Genomic DNA, 24,805 nt, shown 5'->3' with positions numbered 1-24,805 from the left:
CGCCAGGCCTGGCTTTAGCCTAATTTCGAATTGCCCAAGCTTTCACGCTCTTCTAGCACGAACGTCGGACTAGGGACATGTCATCGCTGACTTATAATTTGCTGTTCCTATTCTATCGATTTCCCGTCGACAAAGTTTGCGTAGTTCCCCCCCGCCTCGAACCATCCATCAATGCCCCCAGCTAAAACGAAAGACTTCATGTTAGTTTCGCCGCGACGGGCTAAAACGTCTTGAAACCAGCAAGCTGCTCTGTTCCCCCGTCCTCGTGATGACCCTGTCCAGGAGTCAGCCCAGTCCTTCGTGTCAGCCCATCAATAGAATGGCGAAATGCCAACGCACCGCAGTAGAATGCCACAGTGGATACGCCTGCAGCTTGACAAAGCTCATACAAGGAATCCAGACTGTACCATAGCGACTGCGCTGGTAGGTTCAGAGAGCCGCGAATAGTACTGCCCTGTAAGAAATTTCAGCTCTTTGCAGGTACAACAACAGATCATCTCAATCTGAGGCGATCGAGGAATGTATTTCGTACCTTGTGATCAGAACGCCGCAGGTCTATAAGTAGAAAATCACGGCCAGGCAGCTTCCTCTCGTCTTGAAGCAGCTCTAGTAACTGCTCCGGCGACATCGTGCCGGCATTCGACCGAGGAGGAGGGAAACTGGCATGCCATGGCTTCTCAGTATCGGGTTGCGCCTTGGAAGACATATCGTAACGACTGAGAGAAGAGTCAAATGATAGAATCGACCGCTACGAAAGTGACAATCAGAAGCTCCAGCACTCGATCAATTATTTCAGAGAATACAGTACATGTAGTTCGATTTTCAATGCTTGATATTGAACATTGGCCATGCTCAGTGACTGCACCAATGAGCGCCCTGTGGGTAGTCACCGGTCCGCACTAAATTTTGGCAGATGGGGTCTGTGACATAGGATCAAAGTCTACTGAGGTCTGACCACGTGGGCGGGAGCACCAATCGCGTGGCTATGTGATCAATGTGATGACGGCAATAACTTAGCTGCGGGCGTCGAGCTTCGAGACCGATCTGCACATCATTTCTCAGCCAATCATGTGCCGCCCGTGACTACCATCAAGCTTTTGGCAGACTGAGTTCGCAAACATTAGTGACACATCATTGAACACACTGCGATGTACATAACCACAAGTGTCGCGACTGGACAACTGTACATGTAACTGCATTCGCGACATTTTGCCGCCACTCTCAATCGATTATTGGATAATAAATTCGCAAGGCATGGCTTCTCTACAACCTAGCCCTGACCCTATCAAGCAGGACCATTCATTCGAGCAACCATTATCCAAATCTGCTGTGGATCCCGAGAAAGGTTTGTCACCAGATCACACGAATGATTCCAAAGGACATCAAGCCGACTGTGCCCACTCTGGAGCGAAAGAATCTGTTTACAAAGGTCTTGGCTGGCTGGACCGCCTGTTGGCGCTCTGGATCCTCCTGGCCATTGTTGTTGGGATCCTGATGGGTAACTACGTGGACGGCATTGAAGAAGCTCTGCAAAAAGGGAAATTCGTGCAGGTGTCCGTGCCAATTGGTCAGTAAATGTTAGAAACGCTTCAACAACAAGATGCTAAATATGGGAACAGCTGTTGGGTTGCTTGTAATGATGTATCCCATCTTGTGCAAAGTTCAATATGAGACACTGCACCTCGTGTTTTCAAAGCGCGCAGTATGGATCCAGTTGGGCTTCAGTATTCTAATGAACTGGATTATTGCACCTTTCCTGATGCTCGCCCTTGCCTGGGCATTTCTGCCAGATGAACCAGGCCTACGCGAAGGTCTCGTCCTTGTCGGACTGGCGCGCTGTATTGCTATGGTACGATAAAATAAGTTGGATGCGTACTATTACATGCTAAATTGTTCAAGGTACTCATCTGGACTGGTCTTGCAGGCGCGGATGAGGAGTACTGCGCAATCCTTGTTGCTGTTAACTCAATCCTCCAAATGGTATTGACAGCGCCACTGGCCATATTCTTTCTGAGAGTCATTTCGGGCTCGACCACAACCATCCAGATCCAGTATAGCGTCGTTGCCACCAGCGTCGGCGTATTTTTGGGAATACCGCTTGGAGCTGCAATTGTCACGCGCTTTGCCATACGCGCAATCAACGCACGATGGTACCAAGATGTCTTCCTCAAGTGGATCGCACCCTGGTCCCTCATTGGACTCCTATATACCATTCTGGTCCTCTTCGCATCGCAGGGCCGCAACGTCGTGCACCAGATTGTGTCGGTCGTTCGCGTTGCCGCTCCCCTTATTGTCTACTTCTTCGCCATTTTCACTTTTACTCTATTCGTGACGCACAAGCTTGGATTCGGATACAAGCTCGCGGCAACCCAGAGTTTTACTGCTGCAAGCAACAACTTCGAGTTGGCGATCGCCATAGCTGTGGCGACGTATGGCCCAAACTCTGATCAAGCACTCGCAACCACAGTTGGGCCGCTTGTTGAGGTGCCCGTGTTGCTGGCTCTTGTGTATTTCGTCAAATGGGTTGCAAGACGGAGGCAGTGGGAAGACTGAGCAAGTCGATCGGTAGCTTAAGAGGTAGCGTAATAGTCAGAGAGGTCGCTACGTGCGAGACATTGGATCGAAGAGTTGAAGAATCATGCTAAAGCGTGGTTGTCCGTAGTATCGAATACAGGCCGATCTCAGAGCGCTAGTGTCATGAGCACTGAATTTTTCACACGAGTCCTTCTCGCTGTGCTACAGCCAAGTTGTGGCCACAGTGCTTCGGGGTCTACTTTGCCACGTAAAGAAGTGATGACTCGTGCAGCCTCTTCACAATCCATCTCGTCGTTATTTGACCTTCCGGACGTCGGGAATGGTGATGCAATCGGGGAAGTGTTTCTGGAAGGATAGTAGCTCTGATCCTGAGCGTCGACTTTAATGTGCTCAAGTGAAGCAAGGCAAAGGGTTGAGACATCTTCCAAATCTGGCTGGATTATGCCACAACTACTCTCAGCTGACCGCACAGCATTCAGAAAACAGTGGGATAGTGGAGGGTCGGGTTGTGGTAACAACTGACCGTCCTGCTCCGCACTGTTACTTCTGTTTGTGGTATGCATCTCTTTCTGAGCAGTATGCCCTAAGGCTTCCTCGTGTGCAGGCGGCGAGTTTGCGATCTGTCTGTCCATCATACGCTCTTCCTTCATAGCTGCAGGTCTGATCATGTAATTGACATGCTGGTTAATTTCTGCTTCCGAGATCCCCTTACTGTGCAGTAGCTCCCGTAGTAGTCGATTCTCCCGGGCTACTGTACGCGCCGCTCTCTGTACGAGTATTGTCGCCTCGATGCCCTTTTTCTCAAATTGTTGTAGTCTTTCCTCCAAATCCTGAGTGTACTCTCTGCGCCGCTCCCGAAGACGACGTTGGTTTTCTCGATTTCGTATTCGTTCTGATACTTTGTCGATCGGAGCTGGCGATGGTCGGATGTGTCTTTGATTACCGTTTGGCATTGCCATGACCAATAGCGCCGCAGAGGATATCTCGTGGCAGCGTTACAGGTACCAGAACCTTTTCAAGTAGGATATCTGAGATTCGTTGCTAATGATCTGTTCGACATTCTCATATTTGATGGTGCAGAGGAATGAGAGTATGTGGGCGAATGAGCAGCCACTTACCTCATTATGACCGTTTTCCCCGACTACCTGGGCTAGCTCATAACCGACTTTTCCGGGATCCACTGTCTGTAGCGACATACCACTCGATCGTTTCTATTGTCGTGTACAGCGTCTTTAGTGCCGATTGGTGCTTACACTCTATGTGTCGACTGGTCTATATAAGCAGATTTCGATCGTATACGGGCTTACAAGCGGCCTACATATAACAACGACGATTTAGAGTTGTTGGCGCTCCTGTTCTGCCTGAAGGAATGGATGGAATTTGTGGAAAATATCCCAGGCAAAGCGCGCAAGCAAATACTGTGGCGGCCGACCAGCAAGCGAATCCAGCTTTTGACGATGCCAGTGTTGATGCAGCCCATAGAGGTAAGAGGCTGATATAGAGATATGGCCAGGCACCAAGGTCAGGCACTATCCGTGTCGCTATCAGGCACACGGAGAAAGTGGTCGCCAGCGTGTATAAGGCCATCTGCATCGTCGCTCAATCATGGTTCACCACTCGTCGAGCTGGACAGCCAGTGATCTTGCCGGTTGTCGATGAAAATCGAGCACGCCATCCATATGGTACCATAGTGCGCATGATCTCGACGCGCGCCATCGCTCGCTGGAAACATGAACAGGATGTTCGGGTGGTTGTATCCCGGATGTCGGACTCGAACGCGCTGCATTATCGCGACGTGTTTCCTTCGATTTGATATCCGGGAAACGGAAGTTGGTGTCCAGAGACTGGGTGCGAGCCGCGTCTCCAACGCGTCGTCACGTTTCAAGGCTGGTGAGTCATAAGATTCTGGCAGAGGGACAGCGGGACGCGCCGTAGTTGTTGTAATTGGACTTAAGCTGAGTAGAAGAAGACCTCTGATTGGCAGGTATATATTGTTATACAGAGAGAATCTTAAGTGTAAGATTCTTACTTTAGCTATCTATATGTGTAAATGCCTTAGTACTAGTTACGTGCACTTTACTAATAGTTAGTCTAATAATCTATAACACTCCCCTATTAGCAGCTGCATTATTATAAGCTATCTGTTACCTAAATATAGCAGGTATTTACCTACTACGTAGCTAATGCTCGGCTTTAGCTTATTAAAAAGCATCTTCTTCTAGCTTTTTTATTCCTCTACTTTATAATCTATACCTCTTATCTATTTAGCTAATTTATTAGCTAATCTATTATTTATCCCTTATAGCTATTAATAATATAATCTATATTACTAGCTATAGCTTCTAGAAGAAGAGCAGCTTTCTCTATCCCTAGGAAAACCTTCTAGTAAGTTATTAATAAAGCAAGAGCTATTAATAGTAGAGATCTCCTATAGATCTATAAAGATAGTTCTATAGTATATTAGACTATATATTAACTTATTAGAGGAGAGATAAATAAACACTATAATAGAGTAAATATTAGGGCTTAGGGTCCCTTCTCTTTTATAGCTTGCTTTAATAGGTTTATAGCTAAGCTTAATAAGGATCTCCTTACTACAAACCTTATTAATATAGTAATAGAGGAGCTGTATAACCTAAGGGAGTAGGCCTTCCTAATAGAAAACTACCCTAGTCTAATAACTCCTAATCCTTAGGGATTTATATTATACTATAACTAGACTCCTCTTAGCTAGATATTAAGCTCTAATAAGGTAGAGATAAAGTAATAGTTAGTAATATAGCATCCTATATATATTCTCCTTAAAATCCTTTTTTTTCTAATAGAAACTAATATTCTCTTAGGCTTTAAGTTAAGATTCTAGGGGAATTAGCTTAGTCTTTTAGTAGTAGTTTTAGAGGGGGTAGGCTGCAGGTTCTAGGACATACTCTAATACTTTTAGGTTTTTATAGAAAAGTTTTCCTTTAGCTAGGTGTTTTTCTTATAGTTTCTTAGATGCCTTTATAGAGGTATATAGTTGCCTCCTTTCCTTTATATAGATAAGAATAAAATAAGTATTCTAAGTATTATACTTCTTAGTTTTATAATAAATAAAATAGTATAATTCTAGGGAGGGAATCCTTCTTAGGTAGGAATGTAGGTATTAAGGCATAAATTTAAGAGTAATTTCCCTCTTCTTATTAAGGGCTAGTTAGTCTAGTAGTATAATTTCTAACTATAAATTAGAAGGTTATAAGTTTAATTCCTATATTAGCCTCTCTTATATGTTTATATTAGCTGCCTAATATAGATACATAAGTATCTTTTTACTAGATTTATAGATCTATATATTAGAGGATAGTATTTAGGGATTTTAGTTTTGTTAGATAGTCTGCAAGCTGTATATCTATCCTTATAAACTCTACCTTAATACTCCCCTTATTATATTATTCTCTATAGTAATAGTTCCTAAGAGAGATATGTCTTAATCTTTTAGAGTTAGCATAGTTTTCTACAAGGCTAATAGCTAATTAATTATCTACTTTAATAAGGATAGTAGAAATGCTTTTAGCCTAAGTAAAGGGCTAGAGCTTATTAATAAGATTCCTTACCTAATTTACTTCTCTTATTACCTTAGTAAGAGAGAGGTACTCTGCCTTAATACTAGATAGCATTACTTCTTTCTATAGTTAAGATCTCTAGATAACTAGGCCCCCTACAATTTTAAAGAGTATTCCTAAGGTAGACCTAGATATACTAAGATTATTAGCAAAGTTAGAGTCTAAGAATGCTTTAATCTAAATTTGCTCCTTAGTTTTCCTATATATAAGGCACTTATTAATTATGCTTATAATATATCTCTAGATATATTTAACTACCTAAATATGCAAAGGTCCTAGGTTCTAAAGGAACCTTGCATAATAGTTAATAGCAAAACTAATATCTAGTCTAGTATAGTTTAACAGATGTTGCAGTTCCCTAATAATCTTGTTAAAGAGATTATAGTCCTCCTTTGTTCCTTTATCCTAGAGGGGTTTAAGGAGGGTATTAAGGGGGTACTTAACACTCTTTACATTACTAAGACTATATCCTTAAAGTTTGTCTTTAAAATAGTGTTCCTAAGAGATAGACATAGAGCTATCTTTCCCTTCCTTTAGGTAAAGTCTAAGAAAGACATTAGTATTAATAACCTTAATTATGTACTTCTGCTCTAATCCCTTAATTAGCTTGTTAATCTTATAGTCTAACTATCTAAAGATCTAGAAGTTATTTATATAAAGGAGAACAAGGATGCCTTTCCCTTAAAAGAGGCAAGTATCGCTAACAGTTCTTGTTAGACTAAGCTTTTAGAGAGTATCTATAGTATCGTAGTATTAAAGAGCAGCTGCCTACTTAAGCCTATATAGTCCTTTCTTAATATATATAATATACTTGTAGGCATCTTTCTTAAAGAGATAAGCTCCCTCTAGTAGCTTAATAAAGATCTGCTTATCTAGGTTTAGATTTAAGAATATAATCTTAATATTAACTTATCTCCTCTTCTAGCTAAAGTTAACTAAGAGGGATAGAAGTATTCTCCCTATTACAGCTCTTAGGGTAGGAGCAAAGGTATTAATATAGTTAAGTCCCTTCCTTTATATAAATCCCCTAGCTGTTTATCTAGCCTTATACTTCTCTACAGTTCTATTTAGGAGTACCTTAATCTTAAAGACCTATTTCCTTATAAGAGGGACTCTCCCCTTAGGGAGGGTGCTAATAAGTTTCTATTTAAGGCATCCTATAGACTTAAGTAACTTAGCTTCCTTAATAATAGCTTTCTCCTATTCCTTATAGTTAGATCTAGAGAGAGCTTCCTTAACTATCTTAGGATTAGATAGATTAGGATTTGTTACTTTAAATCCTATCTTCTAGATCTTACTATAGTCTTTTCTTATAACTAATCTTCTACTTCTTAAGAGTCTAAATATGCCTAAGCTTTTAGGACTTGCTTTATTGCCTAATTTCTTAGGTCTTTTAAGGCTTCTCCCTATTTTCCTCTTTCCTATAATATAAATATCTAAGAAGGGAGTTATAGTATAATCTTAGAGGTCTTCCCTTTTAGGGCAATTCTCTGCTAATACTTAATGTTATAGCTATATTAATAAGGTATTAGCCTACTCCTAGAATCCCTTAGGACTTCCTTAGAATCCCTTAGGACTTCCTGTTTCCTTAAAAACATACTCCCCCTAAGCTAGCTAGGAGGCTTCTTTATACTTAATAGCCTCTAGCTAATTAGGCTTAGATTACTTATATTAATTATCCTAGGACTATATGTCCTAACCTAATATTTGCTCCCCTTAAAATATTAAAAAAAAGGCTTAGTTTCTCTCTCTTTATATAGTATTAAACATATTCTCTACTTCTTAAAGATAAGAAGTAGTAAGAGGTTAGGCATCTTGCCCTTAGGCATCCTAGCCCTAATCTTAATCCTTAATATAGATAGTATAGACTTCCTATTCTATAGTAATAGGTTGTATTAGTTGTAGGAAACTCTCCCCCTAAAAGTCTAAGGCAGCAGGTATTATACTATATACCTTATCCTTATTATATATTATATAAAGAGAGGTTATAATCTTATACTAAAACCTAGCAAGGGTAGATAGTTCAAACTTTTAAACTATATAGTTAGTTAAAGTATTCTCTTAGAATCCTAGATTCTAGTATTTCTCTACTCTAGGATAGAACTTCTATAAATTAGGTCTCCCCTAATTATATAAATATGCTCTACATCTAAATCTCCTAATCTTTATTAGATTAATATATAAAGTTCTAGTATTAAGATCTTAATTAAATTCCTAAAGAGGAATCTTATTAGTTAATAGGCATACTAGCCTGTTAGTAAGGAAGATTGTATATGTAACTACAAAACTCTAAAGAGGGAGAAGTAGGCTAGAGTTAATTATTATTGCTCTTGCCTTATTAAGGATAACCTTGTTAGATAATTCTACAATTCTATTCTACTTAGGAGTATAGGGAGCTAAGAAATCCTATCTTAGTCCCTTATTCTCTATAAATGTAATTAGATTATTATTATTAAACTCTCCTCCTCTATCTAAGAACTAGATCTTAACTATCTTTTTATACTAGTTAAATATCTTAGTAGTCTATTTCTTAATAATTTGTGCAGCTTGTAATTTAAGCTTACAGAAGATAGCCTATCTCCTTCTTAACTTTGTATTAGTAATTATAAGGATGTATTTATATCTAAAGATGTCTAGTAGAAAGATTAGTTCTATAATATTAGTATAGACCTTATCTAATAAGGATTAAGGTATTAGTCTTAGAGTTCTTAATACTACTCTTTATAACCTTATAAGCTTGCATAGCTTATAGTACTTAAGTATAAATATATTAATCTACTTAAGTCCTTAGACTTAAGCCTTTATTATACTAAGAATCTTGTTCCCTATATAGCCTAGTCTCTAGTGCTATCTTATTATATTAGCCTTAGGTATAATAAAGGCTAGATAGGACATATTCCTATTAGTTGTAGAAGCAACTTTAGTACTTCCCTTAGGGAGAGATATAATTACATTCTAGAGGATTAGAATATTATAAGTAGACTAAACCTTGCCTATTTTCTTATTATTCCTTAGAATATATAAAGATAGCCTATCTAGGTAGACCTTATACTTTAGCTAGAGAGTCTCTACTAAGATAAGGTTGTAATTAGAGTTAGGAGAGTATAACACATCTTGTAAGGTAATGTTTAACTTATTCCCCTTATACTTTATTATAATCCTTATACTTCCTAAGTATATAACTATGCTTTGTCTAATAGCTTAAGAGAACCTAATTAGGGTTTCTAGGGGTTTAAGGTCTAAGAACTAGGACTTATTATTAAAGAAGTAGTATAATATACTAGAATCTTAGATAATAGTATTACTCCTTTGTATTCTAGCGGCAGTAATTGCTACTCCTATAAATAAGCTATCTAAATTAGAGCCTAAGCCTATATTAGAAGAGGAGATAGGCTTAATTGTTATAGTACCCTTTCCTCCCTTCTTATTATATCTCTTACTCTTATCTTAGGACTTCTTTTTGTCCTTATTAGATCCTCCTTTTCCTTTATATACCTAGGACTTTAGGGCCTTATTAGGGTACTTCTTAAAGCAATCTATATTTATGTAGATATAATAGGTACACTTAGTATACTAATTATTATCTACTATAGTACCCCTAAATCCTCCTACTATCCTCTATATCTATAAAGGAGGTTCCTTAATTAATAAGGTAATTAGCTCTTTAAGAGTTATATTCTTAATATAATAGGATTATCTCTAGCTTCTTAGGTATTCTAGATAGTAGAGGCCCTAGATAAAGAATAGCCTAATCTGCTTATTACTAAAGGTAAGCTTTAAGACTAAAATGTTCTTAGACCTAGAGTATTATTCTATTATAGAGATGTACTTATAATACTACTTCTAGAAGTCCTTATAGTACTTCTAAGTATTTATTCCTTAGATCTTAATATTACTAATTCTAAGAATCCTTAGGCTATTATAAATATTTATAATTATAACAGGCCTATAGGTAGCTATAATAGTATTATATAGTTCCTTAGCTATCTTCTCTATATCCCTAAAGTTAGGCCTTAGAGATTAGTTAATCCTTTTGCTAATAATCCTATATATAATTAGGTTATACTTATACTAGACTTAGAAAGGAGTTAGTCTTAGTCTACTAGTTAGAATAGGTTCTATTACTAGAGTATCCCCTTCTTCTTTTTAGGAAGGAGTTAGAGCCTAGGAGGATAAAGTAGTACTCTCCTTAGTTAGTAGAGAGGGATATCTAACTTTAATTCCTAGCTTTAGTTAGGCAGGGCATTAGGAAATGTTATAAAAGACATAGCCTAACACCTCCTTATCTATAAGGGCTGCTTTAAGTATCCTTAACTAGTCTAAGAAGTTACTTCCCTTTCTTAGGACTTTATTCTCTTTCGTAGTCTTAAACTTATTAGCCTATATTACGGCTGTTATTATAACTAGCTCTTTCTCGGCTCGCTAGTTAACTGTCTAAATAGTATATAGTAAGGTTCTAGTAGCTACGCTTAGAACAGATAATTCTTCCTTAAGTATGCAGTAGTTACGCCGGGCTTATAACCTGTTATAATTAGACTTAAGCTAAGTAAAAGAAGACCTCTAATTAGCAGGTATATATTATTATGCAGAGAGAATCTTAAGTATAAGATTCTCACTTTAGCTATCTGTGTGTGTAAATACCTTAGTACTAGTTACGTGCACTTCACTAATAGTCAGTCTGATGATCCACAACAGTAGTCTGTCGGATAGCTGACTATAGTACTCCGTAGCTGAGCAGTAGTGCGCCGTACAGGAAGTGGATGATCTCTCAAGCCCAGCTGTCTCAGCCTGTCTCTTTGACTTCACATCCCTGCAAGTTATCTCTGTCCTCCTCCAATACACACAAATAATTGCGCACTTGTAGCAGGGCTACTTCGGCACGTGCCACCAGATTTTGGCGTAGATATAAGCAATATGTAGTCCTGTAGAGCTACGCCTTCGCTCGGGCGGGAAACTGTATAGTCTAAGGGAATCACTCCTTTCTGGCAATTACGTGCACCAGCCTGCTGCTATAGGCATGGAAAGCTCGGACTAAGGAAGAAGGAAGTATATGCTTGTAGCCTACGGAGTCCCAAGATATTATAGCCCAAGTGTAGTAAGAAACATAATAGTTTCTGGCACCGGACGCCACTACGTTTCCCCATACCCGGCTGTTCGCTATGGCAGGATGCACGTTACGGCGACTGTAGTGCTATATGGCGAGAGCAAGCTAATCACTTGACTATGGTCAAGTACACCTTACGGCTAGGTGCAGACATGAATACGTTAATGTATCGCAACTATCGGGAGCCCTTCGTAGACTGTGAGTTTTCCAGAATTGGCATTCCGCTCCATAAGGCAGCAGCAGCTGGTCATCTAGAAGTTATCAAATTGCTGCTAGACAATGGGGCTGATAAATCTGTAAGGGATACGTATGGGCGTCTGCCATACGAACGGGCGCAACAGATAGGCCATACCATAGCAGCAGAGCTGTTACAAGACGATATATCTCCTGTCTAGATACACCGTAACCACGTCTGTGGCGTAGTATGCACTATAGCGAAAGGTGGATTGGTGCTTCGTTGTTTACTATCGATCGACGACTTGATGGCATATTCGAAGCGAACGGAGAAGCTATACACACGAGAATCCATTTCTCCCAGAATTGAAGATCGTGCATACGGGTGGCTGGACAGTTGAGCGGCAAACAAGTCAGCGTTATCAATAATTGCTCAGCTCCAGGCACGTATTGTAGTCTGTCGTTGATTTTGGCAAACAAAGCGAAGCATTACGACACCCGCAGATACTGCCGCAATGGCGTCTACCATGCACCCTGATCAGCCCGCCTCATTCACGTCCCACACGACCGTAGAGGTGTCAGGTATATAATGCTGTTCTAGAGGACGTACCAGCAGCCCTGACCTGTCTGAAATTCGCGTCGTCCCTGTGCCATCTGAGCTGTAGGGGCAACCTACTTGGGCTATCGACCGTGTCATCAAGTGTGCCCGGAAAAATGGGAGAGTCTTCTATAGAGACAAGTGGGAAGATACTTGGGACCCGGCGGCGAGTTTGCGAGGGTGTGCAGACACTGCAGTGTCGCAGTTCCATGCCTAGTGACTGCGTGCCACGCCAGCACTAGTGTTTCAATGACGCAGACGTTCACAACACATGTCACTCGCTAGGGTCCCAGCAGTCAAAGCATGTTCAGCCATCGCACAACAAGAACTTCAGACTCCGGCAGACTTGAGCGGCTCGACGTTGTGTCTGTGTGAAGAATCTAACGTTCGTGCATAAACTGCCCAGAGCGCTTCGGGAAAGGAGGGAGGCCGATGGTGCTCACAGTCCGAACGGTAAGCACCTGCTTATGCGTACTGCATTCCAACAGACACCGTTACCTATCGCTAGCCGCCTTACGCCTGTTTCGCGCTGTACACAATGCCGGACTTTGTCGACGAATATCCTTACGACCTCGCGCGCATGGTCATAACATTTGTGAGCTGTACTATATAGGCTTCTCCTGTTACGGCTTCTTCGCCACGGGAGGCTATTCCTGTTCATAGCAAAATATACCTTTTATGATCCTGGGTTCAGCTCAGACGAGACAGCGGCCACGATGTGCAATGATCCCTCAGGGCGGAGTTGCCACGCAGGACAAGGCCCACCTTGTACGCGCACTGGGCCCAACTATTGCTACCAGCCCCTCTCCTGCCTGTCAGTGCCACAGTCGTGCGCACAGCCTGCTCACACAACCTTCCTGCGGTGTGCGGTACCAGTTGCATCCGTCTGCTGCACGCGTCAGCCTACTCAATACGTCAAGAAGGCCAGATGTGCCATTGCCAGTCCAGACCAACGGAACACGTCTAAGGAAGACACAGAAGAATGCGCCGATGACGACCAACTCAGCGAAGCCGAGGATGCAAGCGAACGGCAGCAGGACAAGGCTCCTTGCGCGAAAAGAGGGAGATGTAAGCGGCTGCCGCACAGTTGCTACTCAGATTGGACGGACTGCAGCGCTTCTGAGTGGGGGCACTCGAGCCTCAGGCACGAGATCGGAAGGCTTGAGGTAGAGCGTAGGCGAATTTGCCAAGCTGGCCGGTCAGGAGTCCGAGATAGCCGGGCGATGCTGGAACAATACCGGCATTTGCACCGAGACATGCAGCAGGATCACCGAATAGAAGTCGACAGACGCGACCAAGACCACCGACAACAGACGAACGAGAGGGATGACTTACTACGCACGTTTCGGAATGCCCACGATCAGCACACCGCCCGTATGGAGGAGATAGCCGTCGAGTTTCGCAATGGAATTAGGCAGCAGCGAGAGGCGCAGGAGGAAGAGCTCCGCCAGCGACGCGAAGCGCAACGCCAGATGTCGCAAAGGCTAGAGGATATGCAGCAGCAATGTTGCCCGCCCGCACTACGCAATAGCCGTCGCTGTACATCTGTGAGGTCTCAACGGAGGACCGAATGTGGTTTCTTATCGTGGCTCGCCGGCAGGTGTCGACTAGGATGTTGTTAACGGGTCGGCCGCGAAGCTTAGTCTTGTCACTACAGAGGATTCATCTATATGTTCTATACGATGAGTAAGCAGGCAGTTTCAACAGGCCCAAATTGATCAGCCACTACACGCTCAGATATCATGCCTGGCGTCCTAGGCTATTCTCAGAATGCCATAAGTGAGCATTTTCAGAATCGACATGGCTGTGCCTGATGAAGAGACGGCCTCGCCCGAAGAATGGTGTTTACGGCGAATACCATTCTTCCTATTAGCTAGCACACCAACAATCCGCCACGTCTTGGTCGATACACATGCGGGCGCCTCGCATGCCATCGAGGGTCACCCTGATCAATCGCTTCCAAGGTGCCCTTGCGTTACCATTCGCTGCCCACTGGCCAAGTTCTCGTCATTTCTGGGCCATGTATGTAGAGGGCGAAAGGCGCTCGCGACAGCAACACAGATGATCACGTCGCTGAAGTGAATTGGTGGTGCATTTCACTCGATCTCCACGTGTCGAGGCGCGTAGGCCCCGGGACTATGGAACCGGGTTGCCTCGCTGCCCTGAGCCTCGTCGGGCCGGCTCCACAGCTCCTCCTTCGAGCTGATCACGTATCCTATCAATCCTACGTTGGTTTTAACAATCTGGGGTGCGACTTGCTCACAACCGTGAAAGAGTAACCCTCCTGCATTTTCTGTATAAGCCGACGTCTGTTCGGGATGATGTATTTGAACAGATTAGTATACTTGTCCATGTCCTTAGCATTAAATCTGATCCTAGTGCTAATAATAAGACTAACGGTATCCATTAGTAAGAGCCAGGCCATAATAGCGTCCCTTATAAGGTTCACATCCATCATCCGACGCAGTATCGAATCCGCAGTATGCGAACTCACTGCGATCTCCGTTGTGTACAGGCGAATGCCCGACTACGCTATGCTGAGGCGGATCTTTCGAGGACTTGCGAGCGAAGAAGAAGCAGAATATGACCACGTGCTTGACTGGCCTGTGGAGCGGTATTCGAAATGGACGGGCATTTTCGAGCAGCACAGGGAAGGCGAGGTCTTCGGGTCGACAATTGGTGGAAATGCATCGCAGGTGGGTGCCGCCGCAGATTTCTCCGCGCGCTTAATGGAATCCTCGCTGCCTGATGTGAGAGGGGCGTGCCGTACGATATTGGGGAGACTGCAGGTAGTTCATGGCTTGGAATACGCTGCCGCTCGGCTGCTATACGTCTGCACTTTCGGAATTCCTGCGCATCATCAGGCGGTTGACTATGGGCGCGCTCTAGTCCCCTGCTGCTGTCTCGTTGATTTATGGCTACCTTGGCGCTGTTCAGCGAGCTTTGCTCGAGCGCGACAGACGGAACTTGCTGTAACATCCACCGTAGCAGGAGACTGTAGCGATCTGCTGCTTCTTTCCCACAGCGATGCCGTCTGGTCGCCGGGAGGAAAGTCGTCACGGCGTCATTGTGTTTTCTGATCGACTCATGTCTCTTAATCGCCATTCTGGGTGTTGATCGATTCACTGCAACCTGCATTGGAAGATCGTTTGCAGCGCCATGTGATTCGGTAAAAGACTTTTTCCTTGTGATGTGATTGCTGTGACTCCGCTGCGCGGTACATTTGATCGTGTCTTGCGGCGAACGAAGCCTGCGCCTAAGTAGCTCGAAGCCCGCCTATATCGGCCGGAAACTCGCCCAGCCCCCGCCGTCAAAGCCGGTACTATTCCAGCTGCGCGGTTTTTTTGGCGAACGCACGAGTTGTATAGCGTCGTGAGCAGCTGAACGAACGCAGTCGCACCGAGCGATTTCATCAGGCGGAGAACATGTCGACGTCTTTGCCGGAGCGGAAATTGTCCCGACTCGGGGGAGTGGAATCGGAGAGGCCCTGCAGTTGTGCGGTCTGTGTAGGCAGGAGGGGCCCGTTCTCCAGCGACGCGCGGGCGGCTCGTTTGTAGAGCCGGAAGCTGCCCGCAATGCCCGTGTCGTCATCGGGTGGCTCTGGCACGGACGGCTCTGCCGTCGGTTCGTAGTCCTTCCTGGGACCGTCGCGCCAATCCGCTGGCAGATGGTCACGATCTCTGCATTCCGCCGATCGACATCCGACCGTCGCGGAACAGATCGCGCCGATAGCCGCAACTCCTCTCCCACGATCGATACATTGTGCTGGACAGGAGCGAAGCTGCACGAAGGTGGTTTGGTATTTCTCATGTGCGAGATCACGCGACTCGGCGTTGATCGATGCAGCTCCGCCTTAGCATGACGTACTTGGAGCGAAAAGGTCGCTTGTTTGATGGCGGCCCATAGTGACATTTAGGCGGATTCATCAATTTTCAACTTTACAATAACACCACTACCACTACTATTGTCGCCAATTGCTTGTATTGTCGCCATACAGCTGCGCTAGTCACTACGCTAGTCACTCTAATCATTAACAATCACATGTAAGTGCGCGCCAATACGCCGTTTGGTCAGATAAGTGTCATTTTCTTCGACTCTTAAACCTCTTATTAACACTACTACTTCCACCACCTCTCGTCGTCGCTCGCAGCGCGCTCGCTATACAATACACACATCTCGCAACATCGCACCGCGCGCGCACGTGAAAATGGCTGGTTAGATACTACTTAATACGGAACTTAGTAAGGCTCGCGACCCCAATCGCCTGCGCGGACTCTCTCTCTCCGACGACAACGACGATAAGCTAGCGACCATATCTACTACAGCTATCGCTCCTGCTCCTTAGCTGCCTGCCGACCTTCTCGTCTACGACAAGCCTACTACAGCCACCTCTAAAGACTTCTAGTACATCTCCGACCTCTAATAGAACGATGCCCTCGTTAGAGCATAGAGCAGCAATAAAAACACTAAGAAGAGCAGACGTTAGATGCTTATAAGATACGATTATATACGTAGAGTTATAGAGACGGACGAAGGTAATATAGCTCGTACGGCTCTTAGTAAGGCTCGTAGGCTAATAAAAAAAAACAGGCATTCCGGCAGTTACCGAGTGCGGCTAGTGCAAGGATCGCGGACTCGAGTACAAGACTTCTACGACTCTCCCTGCCTACGCCTACTACTATTATAAGGGCAAGCCTCCGTGTTTTGCTAGAGATTAGGTTAAGATTAAGAAGGAGCCGGTAGAAAAGAAGTCTATATTAAAGAAGGCAGTTAGCAGCATGCGAGGTGAGATAAATAAGGCGCAGGACAAGATCGCTACGTTAGAGTCGGAGGTATCGGATTTAAAGCGTAAGATTAGCAGTTTAAGGGGCTTAAAAGGTTAGCTAAAGGAGGAGCTGATTAAGGAGATTATAGACGAGGTTAATAACGTGCGGAGCAAGTTAAAGGCTGCTATTGCTAAGATTAAGCAGTCGGTGTTATAGTATCAGCGTGCTGTTAACGAGAAGTTCGGCAGACTAGGCGTAATAGATCAATAGATAGATCGATTTGGCCTACGAGCTCTCCGCGAGCCTTGCGAGCCTGCACGTTAATACCTAAATAAATGCGTTAGTTGCTATATATCTCCTTAAATCCCTCGTTTTCACGCTTAAATCCCTCGTTTTCACGCTTACGAGCAAGCCGTTTTGGCCTACGAGCACGCCGCGAGCCGTTTTTAAGGAAGAGAATTAAGATATTAAGATATTAAGCTATTAAGATATAAGATAAACGTTTATTGCTCCTTCTAGCTACGAGCTAGTCCGTTCAGTCCGCGAGTACGCAACGAGCGAGTCGTCGGTAGCGTATATTTATTAGATTCGTATATATTAGTCCTTCTGGTTAGCCCTACCCTTCTCGGTAAGCTTAATAGTCTGCTCGCTCTGTCTAGTGCTAACAGCCACCGGCTCGTTAACCTTCTTCTTCTTCTTTATCTTCTACTGCTGAACGATCGGCTTAACTACCTGCTTAACGACCGGCTCGGCGACCTCCTCCGGCATCTCTAAACCCCCTTAATTAGCAGTGCTAGCAGCAGTGCTAGGGGCCTTCGACTTTGACTGAGGCGTTGGCATTGTCGTTGTCGCTGACGAAGAGGGCATCGTCGAGTCCGAAGGGATCGCTAGCGCACTAGCTGCTGCGGAGGTAATCGTCGAAGAAGCACTGTTCTCCTTAGCTCGGTTCGCGATGGCTTCCTTAGCCCTTACTATATCGTCCAAGCTGTCCGTGTTAGGGTCGAGCAGAATATAGTCGTTATGCTAGCTTACCAGCGATAATTAGAGGTCGCGGCTAGCAGGGCGTTTAGAGCTGGAGCGCTACTAAGGCTGAGGGCTAGAACGCTCCGCCTACGAGGAGCCAAGGGCAGTGCGAGCTACACGAGAACGGCTTGCGAGCCCTACAGACTAATCTGCGAGCGCCTTGATGTTGCTGCCGGACGGGCCTACGTCTATTGCAAGGTAGCGTGCTTCCAGTGCGAGCTGGCTTACGAGCAGGTAACTCTGGCCTACGAGGACTTTCTTACTATCGACGCTAGTGTAGCTGTTAGTCTATATAAACGGATAGTGAATAACGCCGTCCTTGTCCTTAAATACACGCCCGTCAGGGTGCAGGACAGTACTATCAGTCTGCACGTCGTAGCTAATTACATACTAGAATGTAGGCTCGCCGTCCTTCTTTATAGAGCGTTTTAAGTCCATATATACCCAGCTATCGTCGTAATTCTTCCAGCCGCTAGAGTAGATAACGTAAGTAATCCGAACGGTCGCTAAGGGGGCCTTGCCGGTTATCTTTAGATTGAACAGCTGTATTATCCTAATCGTAGTATTCGTAGCGGCTACGTTGTTAGCGCCGAGCTTAATAGGCTAATTCCTACTATACTCCTTCGTTAAATAGATGTCGTAGTAGGGCCTCTTGTCTCGCCGCTACTTCGCAGCTACGCTCTCGTTTATTAGATACTCTAAGAAGAGCCGTCCACGGTTATGCCTCTAAGCGTTTTAGAGAATAGTGTCTATCTCGGCAACAACGCCTTATGCTTGCTATAAGATCTTATTACGTTTGTCGGAGTAGACTAGCGTTGCATTATCGTTAGCGTCCTCGCCGTCTACAGGAGGCTCCGGATCTGTAAGGGTAACGGTATAAAGGAAGCACTTAGCAGTAAACAGCAGCAGTAGCTTGTCCTTATTGTCCTAGGCACTACCTCTCCTCGCACCCTTACTGTTAGCTAATACCTCCCTCAAACGCTTAGCCCTCTTAGCCTCCTTTAATAAGTTGGCAGCAGCGTTAGGTAACTTACGGGCCTTCGTCTTAGCTGCCTTCTTTATCTTAGCGTTCGCACGGCTCTACGGAATGAAGAAGCCTTCGCGAGCACCGGAGCTAGGAGGGGTAGGCTGGCGCTCGTAGTCGCTCGCAGGCTCGCCGTCGTTACTCGCTAGAGCCGCTCGCGAGGGTGGAGGGCAGCCGCAGAAGCTACAGTTCTCATCGCCGAGGGAAGCATAAGAGGTGTAGGGTAGAGCCGCAGGATTGCGGCAGAATTAAGAGGTAGCTATAATAAGCAAGAGGAAGAGGAAGAGGAAGAGCAGGAGGGCTGGCCCTTGTATATCGTTCAGTCGAATGCAAAGCTATTAGCACGGAAGAAGTCCCTTATGCGGTTACGCGGCTATAACTTAGCGCCCTTCGGAGGGGTCTAAAACTCTACGAGGTTATTGCTAGCGGCAAGGTAACGAGCAGCAGCATCGCGGAGGTACAGATATGCTTCTACATAGATCTTATCCTCGTTAGCGTCCAGCTCGCGACTATCTAGCGTCTCCGGATAGCTACTAGCTACTAGCATCTCGGAAGCCTATAGTAGAGTCGGCGGAGGAAGGTATGCAACAAGATCTGTAAATAGTTAGCGCTCGCTACTACTCGCAAAACGCTCGCAACGCTAGCAGGGCGAGAAGCTAGCCTACAAGCTTGCAATCCCTACACCGCTCCTTAACCCCAGTCGTCTCGCAACCGCTCGCAGCCGCTCGCAGCCGCTTGTACGTAGGGGATACTAACCGAATTGAGCATGCTAATCCGCCATCCGCTAGATACGCGGATACTCTGTGTCAAGGTAGATTCCACGATCCTCCACGCTATTAGGAGGGTACTCGTAGTTCTTAGCAGGGATTCCCTTTAAGTGCCCTTCGACTTTAGCCTACTTCCGAATAGCGTAGTCGTTATAGCTGTTAATAAACAGCTCGACCGTAAACCGGAGGATTGGAACGTAGACAGCAAGGAACGCTACACGGTCAGCCCTATTATCCTCGCTATAAAAGCCTCTATCGCGAAGCCGGTAGAAGAGATTACGCTATCGATTCCATACTACGGTTGCACTAAGACCCTAGAAGCGCTCGATCGTTTAATTGCCCTTGCTCGTTGTATACTAGAAGCTATCACGGAACTTAATGCTCTAACCCTCCTAAAGTTCACAGCAGAAGAGGTGTATATTAGCTATTATAGGAGTCTCTACGCTATAATCCGCCCGCATAATCTATGTATAAATAGAGTTAGCAGAGCTGGCTGCAGAGCTGCGAGCACAGCACAACCGGTTGCGAGCCCACCTTTGGTGTAAAGCCAAGTTCTCGGACTATATCCAAATACTGCTTGGAGACCGAGAAGACTGTCTTAGCTATAGTGCCTACGTAGATCCAAATAATCTTCCGTATATATACATTAATACAGGCGTAGAAGCAGATACTAAAGCTCTCGAACTTGTAGTAGGCATCTACCGACTATATATAATTAGGGCCCTTAGCCTTTGGACGACCGCGCTTAACATCCTCCTTACCACCCTTCCGGCGGCGTGCATTATAACCTGCAGGATTAAGGGAATACGCGATGTAAGATATACGATTCCTACGAGCAGACGAGCGTTAGCGTGCGAGCCAGGCGGGGGAGTTTACGAGCAAGGGAAGCAGCGTAAATTAGGGTTTACGAGCGGACGAATCTAGCCTACGAGCGTACTTGCGAGCGGACGAATCCAGCCTGCGAGCGTGCTTGCGAGCGGACGAATCCAGCCTACGAGCGTGCTTGCGAGTGTATATACAGACCTTCCTATTAGGTAGAATTCCTTCCGCAGGTGCCTTGCTAACCGCTTATATCTATAGTTATCTAGAGCACCGCTTGCAATCGTCCCCTCTAACGCTATCCGTATAATCTTATCGTGCTCCGGCTAATCGGCCCTTAGAGTTGATCGATACAAGCCCAGCTCCTTCCGGATCGTTCTTAACTGCCTTAATAAGAGCTTAAAGCCGTCCTTCTTTAAGTTCCTTAGCAGCCTCTTATCCTTCGAGTCCCATTTCTAGAAGAGCTCCTTAATCCTTGCATACAGCAGTGCTCTATATTCCACATCTTTGCAGACCTTTGGCTGTGTTAATATGCCCTATACCTAGAGCTTCTCGCGGAATGTTCGTAGGCTAATTAACACGCCCTTCTCGTCCTTTAGCCATTAGATAACGGCGTCCTGCGTCCACTCGGAAACTCTAAGAAGGAGCTCGATCTCCTCTCGAAGGTGGTCGATATCGATGCGAGGGCGTAGCATGTCGAAGGTAGTAAGGGCGAGGGTCACGGCGACGGCGACGGCGACGGCGACGGCGAGGGTGGTAAGGGTTTAAAGAAGAAGAACGCTATTGCGAGCAAGAGAGGTAGACGTTGCGAGCGCTTAGTAAGCCTTAACATCGATAAACGAGGTTTTTCAGAATCGATGAATCCGCCTAAATGTCACTATGGGCCGCCATCGTTTCAGCTTAGAGACACTTTGAATGTCGAGACTGAATCAGCTGCAAGCATTATTTGTTATTACCGACTCTCGCACGCAAAATGTTCGATCTGAAAGAGGCAATAATCGAGCAAATGGAAGAAGAGAGAGAAGAGCTGGAAAGGACACTCGATGACATCGAAGCGTATGGAGAGAAGTACGACTGGTGAGCTCTTCTCGCGATTTATCACTCGCAGGTCAAACTTCTGATAACCGGACTAGTCCAGGAATATCCTGCCGAAAGCGCTGCGCGAAGTCGTCCTTCGCTTTCTCATCACTTTGAATGGTGTTTAATCCATTCTGCCCCATCAGAAGAGGACACTCATGGCACAGATCAAGCGACTGAATTCCTAACGACTCGCAATCTACAAGGTGAATCAATCAAAACACAGCGACAGGTGGAAGTCAGGCGCTGTGCCAACGCAGCAGAAGACAAAGGCAATTGCAACGTCGTTGAATCAAGTGAGTATCCGATCCTTGGACTGACCAAATACTCATGTGTTCTCACAGGCTTCATATCAGATTCAGGGCCACCAACAGATGCGTTGCACGAGCTCGAGACTGATCGCTGGATGGCAGAGCGAATGTCAAAAGAATCACCTTGAGCACTGTGGGCTATAAGATGTGGTGCGTGGTACTATAGCTACGAAGCTGTATCACACTCGAAGGCTCACAGTACTGCACGACAACAATATCTTCGAGCCCATTTTCAATCAAGCGACGACCATTGTTCTTGTTCTGTACTTGTTGCAACTTAATCACTTTCACCCGGGGTCAGTTTGAGGGCATTCGCTGTACTTCATTGAGCGCCCTGGCCGCCCACGAAGCGGATAGCAGGCTGTAAACAGCCATGAGTCGCTTGAACCCTTGTTCGACCCACAACTGGCCGCTCCTGGCGCTAAGATCATGCAGCGCTGTGCAGTATCCGATCGGGTTGGACATGAGGCCGTGACCACACAGCTCGACGCGCCGCACGGGTGTTGTGCCCTAGATACAGCACCTGTCTGACCAGAAAGGGAAGAAACATCTGGCTTCCAAGCCCCATACCTGTATCGCGCCTGCGAAGGCCATTCTGACCCCGCACCCGCTTAGTTCAAGCGCATTACTTTGTGTACTTCTACACCGTAATGCGGACTGCGCTGCCGGTCGTGCCCGTGCTTGTGACCGTTCGCGAGGGCAATGTGATATGGGAATACAGGTTCATCAAGCGAGGGCTCGAAGCGACCACACATCAAGCTTTCAGCACACGACTACTAGTTCTGATGCTGACCGGCCAGTCCCTGCGGCCCAACATCGCTCAGCAGCATCTGACGCAGTCATGGCCCCCGCCACTGGGATATGCCAGGATCAGTCTCCGCCCTCCTCTGATGTGGATCCTTCTATTGAGCGCAGCGCGAGCATTCGAAGCTTATTTCTAGCTTGAACAATGATACCCGCGCCTCTTGGAAAGCCAGCGTCGGTAGCATGATGCTACGGTTAACAGCTCCGAGCTGAGTAGCTTCGCACCATAAGATGCAGCAAGCATGGAATTGTCGTTCACCCACCGACAGGGCACGAGCTGATGCTGCGGGTCCGCATTGGCCATGATCCTTGCAGATGGCAGAGCTCCACTGTCTACTGTATCATATGTCGACATGATTAAGAGAGGGGAAGCTCCACTCGACCATATGTTATCTCTTGCAGACTGTGGTGTAAAACACATACAATTTTGCAAAAGGCAACATTTGCATATTTGGACAATCCTCTACCGCGGCGATGGCATAAAAGCCAGTTGTCCGCACTTTGCAAGCTTCTCGTCGTTTCCGATCACAGTAACCATGTCATCAGCCATAGTATCTCGCAAAGAAGTCGACCTCACGCAGGACAACGATCCTGCACAAGACAGTGACGCCAGTGTCATATACGTTAGAACACGCCGAATGCGACCGGCAGGTGTGAGTAATCTGGTTGCCAAGTTGTGCAGTGTTAATCCGATCAAGATTCAGGTTGCCGTTGCGGAAGTTCCAGACAGGCGAGGCCGCACCCACGACGTGAAGGTGTATGCTTATCCAGTTGAAGTTGGACGGAAGGTTGTCTTGTACTATCGGTACGGTGTGCTGCCACCGAATTGTCGAGATATCATCCAGCCACCGCTACCGGATGACTACGCTCGCAACAACACGAACAGGTCTGGCTGGCAGTGGGTGAAGCCACTGCGGACAGCGCTCGGTGGTGGCGCTGGTAGGAGGCGCGGAACTGGCGGAAGCGGTCCGTTACGAGCGTCCGTTCGACATGAGATGATTGTGCAGCAATGGCATAAGAAGCATCCGAATCGTGACTACAACAAGGCAGATAGGTTGCCAGTAATGTACACAGACACGTAGACGGCAGTCTGTCGGGCAGAGGGTGCTGATTCGGCGCAGAAACGACCGTTTGCTGCCAATCCGCACGATCTGATCGGTTGTGTCAACACAATTGCTACGGTCTCTGCTTCTACGTCAACGAATATCTTATAAAATAGCACGTGTAGTGTTTTATACATTGGTCACGGCTCTCTAGTGCATGGCATACCACTTTGACCCGCGTCACATCAATGACGAGTTGATATGCTGCACGGTACTTGAGCTGAGCTTACGATATTGCTATATAATCATCCTCTAAATCATACTGTTTACAGGCCTGTATGTCCCCCACCTATTCCCTGCTTGTCACAGCATAGGCGCACATAGAAGCGCCGTCAAGAACCCAGGTCGCAAGTGCTGGACGACATACGACCACTCGTGGGTTTTGTCCCCGGAGAGTCGCTTGACCAGTACTTGACCGTGTGTAGTGTATTCTATGCATCGCTGAACTGCTCGGAGCATATACCTGTGCAACTCGGGTATGCCACACAGGTGCAGCAGGCGTGCAGAGATGAAAAATGCGGTGATCTGAGGGTCGAGGTAGGGCGAACAATCTGCACCTGCACATCTAGTCCAGATCGGCCCCGAAGTGACAACTTGCAATGGTCATTGGGTAGTGGAGTCGCAGAAGTTGAAGTGATGTCCAAGAGCTGCAGCGACTAGCCGCGAGTTGTGGTTGCAGCCGAGCGCCTCCAGCTGATATGGAGTACATGTGCGTAGCGGGGAAGAGAATCAGCAGAGCACCTGCAAACAACGCCGATGACGAGTGCAGAGCTTGATCGGTCGAGGCTCTTGGCGCGAAGGAAGAAATCATAGCCTTTGTATCGACCCGCCTCCCAGGATGTCCTGAAGGGGAATTTGATGGATATCTGAAAGGCTCTTCCAATCTCTGCATCTCCGTGAGGTTCAACGATGGATGACCAAAGGCCATCCTCCGGTTCCCAAAACCAGGCCACACACTGACTGATAGTGCGCCGTTTTCGCAGACCCACGACTATCTTGAACATCAATTTGATGAAAACCTTCTTCGTCTTCCTGTCCAGCGTGATCTCGCAAGTAGTGCAAAAGATGCCATTGATGATCTGTGCGAGGTTGCAACGCCTG

At 45.9% G+C, this 24,805-nt stretch overlaps 4 protein-coding genes across 4 annotated transcripts; 2 read left to right on the top strand and 2 right to left on the bottom strand.

The window, feature by feature from the left end:
• Positions 1 to 107: 107 nt before the first annotated feature.
• On the bottom strand, positions 108 to 706 carry MYCGRDRAFT_88521 (uncharacterized protein; the record flags this gene model as incomplete). The annotated part of the gene is made up of 3 exons (XM_003847373.1): positions 108 to 274; positions 340 to 454; positions 533 to 706. 3 exons carry the CDS (start codon positions 704 to 706, stop codon positions 108 to 110), a joined length of 456 nt encoding a protein of 151 aa, XP_003847421.1.
• Positions 707 to 1,494: 788 nt separating this feature from the next.
• MYCGRDRAFT_88520 (uncharacterized protein) lies at positions 1,495 to 2,553 on the top strand (the record flags this gene model as incomplete). Its single annotated transcript, XM_003847420.1, has 3 exons — positions 1,495 to 1,567; positions 1,620 to 1,849; positions 1,900 to 2,553. 3 exons carry the CDS (start codon positions 1,495 to 1,497, stop codon positions 2,551 to 2,553), a joined length of 957 nt encoding a protein of 318 aa, XP_003847468.1.
• Positions 2,554 to 2,681: 128 nt separating this feature from the next.
• On the bottom strand, positions 2,682 to 3,488 carry MYCGRDRAFT_51617 (uncharacterized protein; the record flags this gene model as incomplete). The annotated part of the gene is made up of 2 exons (XM_003847372.1): positions 2,682 to 2,956; positions 3,173 to 3,488. 2 exons carry the CDS (start codon positions 3,486 to 3,488, stop codon positions 2,682 to 2,684), a joined length of 591 nt encoding a protein of 196 aa, XP_003847420.1.
• Positions 3,489 to 23,137: 19,649 nt separating this feature from the next.
• MYCGRDRAFT_97586 (uncharacterized protein) lies at positions 23,138 to 23,683 on the top strand (the record flags this gene model as incomplete). The annotated part of the gene is made up of 1 exon (XM_003847421.1): positions 23,138 to 23,683. One exon carries the CDS (start codon positions 23,138 to 23,140, stop codon positions 23,681 to 23,683), a length of 546 nt encoding a protein of 181 aa, XP_003847469.1.
• Between the last annotated feature and the right edge of the window lie 1,122 nt (positions 23,684 to 24,805).

This window comes from Zymoseptoria tritici, chromosome 14 (genome assembly GCF_000219625.1).
Source record: "Zymoseptoria tritici IPO323 chromosome 14, whole genome shotgun sequence".
NCBI classification, from domain to species: domain Eukaryota; kingdom Fungi; phylum Ascomycota; class Dothideomycetes; order Mycosphaerellales; family Mycosphaerellaceae; genus Zymoseptoria; species Zymoseptoria tritici.
This window is presented reverse-complemented; position numbering and strand designations above follow the sequence as displayed.